Below are 6,086 nucleotides of genomic sequence, written 5' to 3'. Positions count from 1 at the left end.
AATAAGAAAAGGCGCTTCCGGCCGTGAGTTTCAAAATAATACATCGGTGCGATTCAATGTGGCACTGAACAATAAGATACATGTCCGGTAAAAGATGTCTCAGTCACATGCTCAGTGTTCTGATTTGGCTCATTTCGACAAAGATCTCTAGGAAAATCGCGGAAATGTCCGTCATTAGATAAGGTGAGCATGCCCTGCGCCTCTGTGGCGCATTTAGTTTGGAGGCGTAATAACTTTGTTTCCTGAACTTGCTCAGGGCGGCAGCTTGACACCTCCTGGTCAAAAGGCGCATCAGTTTTTGGCCAAAAACGCATTTACGTGCGTCCTCTAGCGGTGTGTTTATGGCAGTGGGGATTAAGTGGGCTTCGTGCATGTCAAAATATTAAATCAGCCTTCCTTCACGTTTTCATTTCGAGGAAAATGTCATTGACCGTGCAGAAGACTAAGTAAAGTCACACATTCAATGCGTAGTTTGATTTTTCTTTTTTTAAAAAGCGTATAATTCCCTAATGAAGCGCCACATTTCTTATTATTCATCTTTTATAATGGGCAGTCTATGTTGAAATACTGTAATGTAAAATATAACAAGAATTTAGGCCATGACCTTTTTATATAAATATTTAAAACCCTTTATTCTACATACCCCATGCAGCTAGAGCGACACCACTACACTGTTTTAAATGGTAGAATACTTCTGTAATGCAATATGTGATGTGAGAGTTTCTCAGTGAAGTGGTTTAATGAAATGTTACAGAGGCTATGATGTTAAAAGTTATTTCATTATCAAAGGCTTTGCGGCTGTACATTTGGTTGAGTGAAGTTCTTCTGGCCTCCTGTTGAGGGCGACACAATACGTCTAATGTAGGCCAGAATACCACTAAGCTTTTTCTTATAAACAGTCATCCTTGGACTGCAAGGTCGTTCTTGCAGCTTTGCTAGAAAAAGAATCCTGAAATTTTATACATTCATAATCCCCAGAGACTGGTCACAATAACATTCAGAATAAATGGGATGACAGTGCAGAAATAACAAAGAAAAACCAACTGAATGTGACTCATATAAACCCAAACCCAAGCCTTGAATGTTGCTGACCAGTAGACTCTAAAAATGAAATACATTAAGCATTTAATTTTAGGTTTATTTAAGTCACCAATTCAGAAAGTTGGGTGACCCTGTTTTTAAGTGTTATTTTATATAATAAGATGATAAAACCCAATGTTATTACTCTGGATGATTTTCTGCTAGTGTTCAGATTTGGTGCTAACTTTAAAAAAATATTTCCACATTTCCATGGCCTCATTTTTTTCCCAGAACAATTTAGCTGTTATATACTTATATATATTATAGGCAAGCCTGTTCAATAGTCTGTTCAAATCTAGCACTTTTGCTGTATTCATTAACCAAAATTAATGTAATATAAACATTTGCACAATCTTTCAAAATAAGAAATTATAATAAGTGTATTGAAAATCACAACTGTTTAGTGTAAGGACTCAATTTTACATTTGTTTAAAATGCCTGCTCTTGGCAGTTTTTACCCACTTGTTTTTTGCTAATATGAGGAATGACTCACTTATACAGTTATTGTTATATGAAAGCTGTTTCTTTATCATAAATATATTTACATTAGGCAGCACAAGTGCTTGGTCCACATTAATTGTAGATTTAAAACAAAGTAAATTTAAAGTTTGCTTGCTGTTGTTATTTAAGTGCAGCAACTCTCATAGTGTGAAATCACTATTTTGTAAGATTTTTTCTATTAAGTTCATTTTAACTTGGTGTCTCACAGAGGAAGCCAGACTTCTTATCCTCTTTGAGAACAAATAATTTTGTTTACATGAGTGTCTTTGGCCCGTGGAAGTAACTCCTCCCAGTAACAGTAGTGGGAATAAGATGAAAGTAGAGACTATCTGTTAGTATCTCACAGGATATGGAGAGATATTTCCACAGAAACATTTCCGTACAGTAGCAAAGAGACACTGTGTGAGCATGATGATGTTCTCCGTCCTTAGGAGGCCCACACTGAGCCGGTTGATGAAAGCCACTCAGAAAACTCACAGGTCAACCATCTACAGCAAGCCACCAAAGGAGAGAATTGGGCCAGTGGTAGGACTTAATATCTTCATTAATAGTTGTGTGATAGTAGCTAGTATGGACAGATATTCTTGGTTGTTTGACTGTCTCAGCAGCAGGGACTGTAGAAATGTTTTTTTACATTTTTTTTTTACATGTGTTACATGATTGCTGAACCATGAGGTGTTCAATTATAGATACAATGTTTGACAAACAAATAGTACAAACATGACAAAGTCGGTCTTTGAAAGTCAGCATCTACAGTTCTTCACTTTATTGCCTCTAATGTGAGGAACTCAAGCGAACATTGCTCCCCAGCCTGCAGAGTGGGAGCGATGTTTTATTCATTTCTTATCCATAAGTCAGTGTGAAGCTCTGGCCTCTGTAAAGGATCCCATGATGGAACAGCAACATAGTGGCCAGTGTTTATGCCACGATAAATCTGTTGATCTGTCCTTTGGGACAGGCACAGGGGCTTTTGCAAAAGCCTGCCTCAAGTTAGGAATAAGAAAGTGCAGAGGGACACAGGGAATATCATGGAAGATTGATATAAATGGTGGCTGCTGTTATAGCCCTGGATGAGTCACTGAGATCGGGACCTCTCTGGTGCTAGATCTTTTCTATCCAATCTTTTAGCTGATGACAGGAGAGGTTTGACATCTGTAATAAGAGGTGCATAAAATATCATACTTCAAGCTGTTGTTTAATTATACTCTAAAGAACTAAAAGTCTATTTTATGTCTGGACTCTCTTACAGCAATCTGTCTTTGCCATGTGTGTGTTTGCTGTGACTCTCTTGGGTCCTGCTGGATGGATCATGCATCACATCCCAAAGTACCGGCAGAGATCACCTCCCCAGCCATGACTTCCATGACATCCATTTACTGCGATTGTGTGTAGATCTTTAAAATGTGTAATGAAGGGATGTACAACTTAGTGATGAATGTGTTTCCCTCAATAAAGACTTTGATATGATATCTGCTGTGGTATGTTTTATTTCTGACAGTGTGATAAAAAAGTAGTCATACTTAAGTAAAAGAAAAGATATCGTGCTACAATATTTATTTGGCAAGGGGAAACTAGAAATTGAGTTAAGGTCTTGAACTTTCTGGGAGTAAATGTACTTAAGTATCAAAAGTACAATTCAAAGTAAATTGTATACATACTAGGGGCAAACTGAATGTTGAATTCACTCAGCTTTTTTAAAAATCATCAGAATCATTGTTTTTGTTAATAACTGATTACTGATAAGGTTAATTAATTAAAAAAAAAAAATGTTTTCAAATGTTTAACTTTTGCTCTAATGCAGCACGTAATCTTAAAAGCAACTTGGAACCAATGTTAGTACAAAGGAGAATATTTGTTTCTAAAATCTTGTGGACCAGAAGTACAAAACAAGAAATTGGAAATATTCAAGTACATTACAAGTACCACAAACTGTAGGTAAGTACAGGGCTTGAGTAAATATCATGTCATATTCCATCACTGATTTTTATGGCAATTTTAAAATCATAAAATGGCAGCTACTATTATGAATATAGAAGAAAACTATGCAAATATTTTTCATACAACTAGTTTAACTCTTAACTTCAATTTTAAATTTTCCACATCACGCTTGTTTATTCTGAATATTCCACTTTGATTGGCTTCTTGACTATTTGTGATGTCACAAACCACGCTCGTGGGCCCACCTCTAAAAATCAGAGTTTCACTGAGAGCAGAGAAAATTTTCTGCGATGAATGTGAAAACAGCATTCTAGTGTCAAACTCTGCACATACATCATTCTACGCAGTGAAGCTCAGACATTCGACTTTAGGCACAAGAAACAAAACACATCATTGCCTGGAGGGGGACTTTAATATTTGCCACAACACAAAGCGTAGGAACAAGCGCGGGGGTCACTCGAGGTGCTGACTGCAGTGACAGGATGTTGCTCCCCATCAGCTGGAGATGAGATGGAAAAACTCCAACAGCTCTTGGCACAAACTATACTGGGAACTGTCTGTCTGTGCATGAGACACTGAAGTCTGTTTATATATATTTCAGTTGCAGTTTGCTCCAACAAAAAGGGTGTAGGACTTGATTTAAAGAGGGATGCGTCTATCACCTGCTCAAAGCAGCATTATGTAGGTTTGAGGAAGAAATTCAAACACAGTACAGTATTTATATATCTACAATATAAATGAGGTAACAGTACAAATCCAGTACTGTTTTTCATAACTGAATAAACAAGCTGTTCTTAGAAGATAAATAGGTCCACAGAACACTGAAGCTAGAAAGGTGGCAGGGTCCGTCAAATATAAACAAAGTAAAACAGTATGAGATCAGTTTGTCTGTTCAGTTCATTCTGCTGATCAAAATCTCTTCCCCAGAACTACACAGTGCACCTTTAAAGAACGCTGTACAAGTACCTTCATAGATTAAAAAGGGGGCGTCACTGTGATGTGCTAAGGGGATCAATATTATCTAAGTGCTTGTGACCAAAATTAGGAAACATTACACAAACAAAGAAAATACATCTAAATTGCCTAAAATATGAAACCAAAAGCATGTTTATTTTTTCTCCAGGACACGTCATGATTATGATTATAACAATGTGCCAACCATCTGTTGCATGTTTGCAGCACAGATACACAAATGCTCGGGAATATACACTAAGATCTCTGGTCTGTCCCTCTCATGAACACCTCAAGTTGGGGACTGATGAGGGGGTTGTCGGATTTTTCTTGAATGACAATTTGTCAAAGCCGGATCAGTCCATTTGGAAAGGTATGCCGTGGCAGCTGTATATCAACATTCACCTCCTCGCCTGGAGAGAATCACATCCTTAGAATGAAAAAAAAAGAAAAAAGAAAAAAAAAGGCACGTCTGAAAAAATGGGGTTTCGTGTCAATTCCGCTAAAAGCTCGCAAAAAAAAACAAAAAAAAAACGAGCCGCGCCACCGCCGAAAAAAGCCACAGCACATAAATCCATCGCGCAGAGTGGTACAATCAAGCCGAGCCTGAGCTGCGAGGGGGGGCATGTTCACTTTTTTTTCCACGACTGAGGGAAACACAACGCCGGGGAGGAAAAAAAGCAAAGCGCTAAAACAATTGACAGTCTGGGTTTTTTGTATGTTCCACCAAGTGTCTGCGAGATGTCTACGAAGGCAGAGCAGTGTAAGTACGGCGGTGTTTTTTGGGTGCCTGTGTGTGCGTTTTTTTCCCCTCCTGTCTTGTCATGGTGAGGGAGGGAGGGAGGGGGGGATTTGCAAGCTGGAAATGTGATTTCTTTTTTTTTCTTTTTTTTTGATTTGGAACCAAGAAAGAAAAAAAAAAAGCGTATGAAGGGGAGCTGTCCTTGGTGATGAAACCGCGGTATCCGTGGCAGGTTGCAACACGTCCTCTCACTGCAGAGGATGGCTCGAGGGGCTCAGAGCACACGGGGAGCCTCCGTCCACACGTTTTTACATGTGCATCTGTGTGTTTCTCGGGCATGATGAGCGGGGGAGATCATTCCATTCCGTCGTCACGTTGTGCATTTATATATTATTTTTATTCATTCCCTTCTGATTGACGTGGTTGCGTGAGGTGCGTGCGGGGAAAAAAAAGCGAGGTGTGCTGCTGGATTCAAGGTCGACCTGGGTGGGAGATTTCTTTACTGGAGAATATGGTGGCGTTAGATTGATAATGATGAGGGATTGATCACACCGTGCTCCCTCCCCTTTTCCTCTGGTTGCTTTTTAAAAAACAGGTGGAAACAGCCTCTGTGTGCTCAGATGCTCTTCCGTGCACACTTTTAATCACATATTGCTCGATCTGAGTACATAACAGACATAAAAAATGGGGTTATACTTTGTGTTTGGGGCTTTCCGTCTCTATTGGCTTAAAGTTGTGTGTTGCTGATGTTGTTGAGAGGAAGAATTCATCAGAAAAGCAAAAAAAAAAAAAAACTGTAATCGGCTCTTTTGAAGGCATCAGAACTGTTTAAAATCATAATAATTTGTCCCTCAAGCGAGGAGGGAAGTTGTGT

General features: G+C 38.8%; 1 protein-coding gene across 5 annotated transcripts in view; it reads left to right on the top strand.

The window, feature by feature from the left end:
• The first annotated feature begins 4,831 nt into the window (after positions 1 to 4,831).
• unc79 (unc-79 homolog, NALCN channel complex subunit) overlaps positions 4,832 to 6,086 on the top strand; it is a 32,566-nt gene continuing 31,311 nt past the window's right edge. For 4 of the 5 annotated variants that reach the window (XM_030391480.1, XM_030391477.1, XM_030391478.1 and 1 more), the window contains exon 1: positions 4,832 to 5,233. In XM_030391480.1, coding sequence (XP_030247340.1) covers positions 5,212 to 5,233 — 22 coding nt within the window. In that variant the 5' untranslated portion in view covers positions 4,832 to 5,211. The remainder of the gene's footprint in view (positions 5,234 to 6,086) is intronic. The other variant, XM_030391479.1, reaches the window with a different exon arrangement.

The sequence above is a fragment of the Sparus aurata genome, chromosome 16, assembly GCF_900880675.1.
Source record: "Sparus aurata chromosome 16, fSpaAur1.1, whole genome shotgun sequence".
Lineage (NCBI taxonomy): Eukaryota > Metazoa > Chordata > Actinopteri > Spariformes > Sparidae > Sparus > Sparus aurata.
This window is presented reverse-complemented; position numbering and strand designations above follow the sequence as displayed.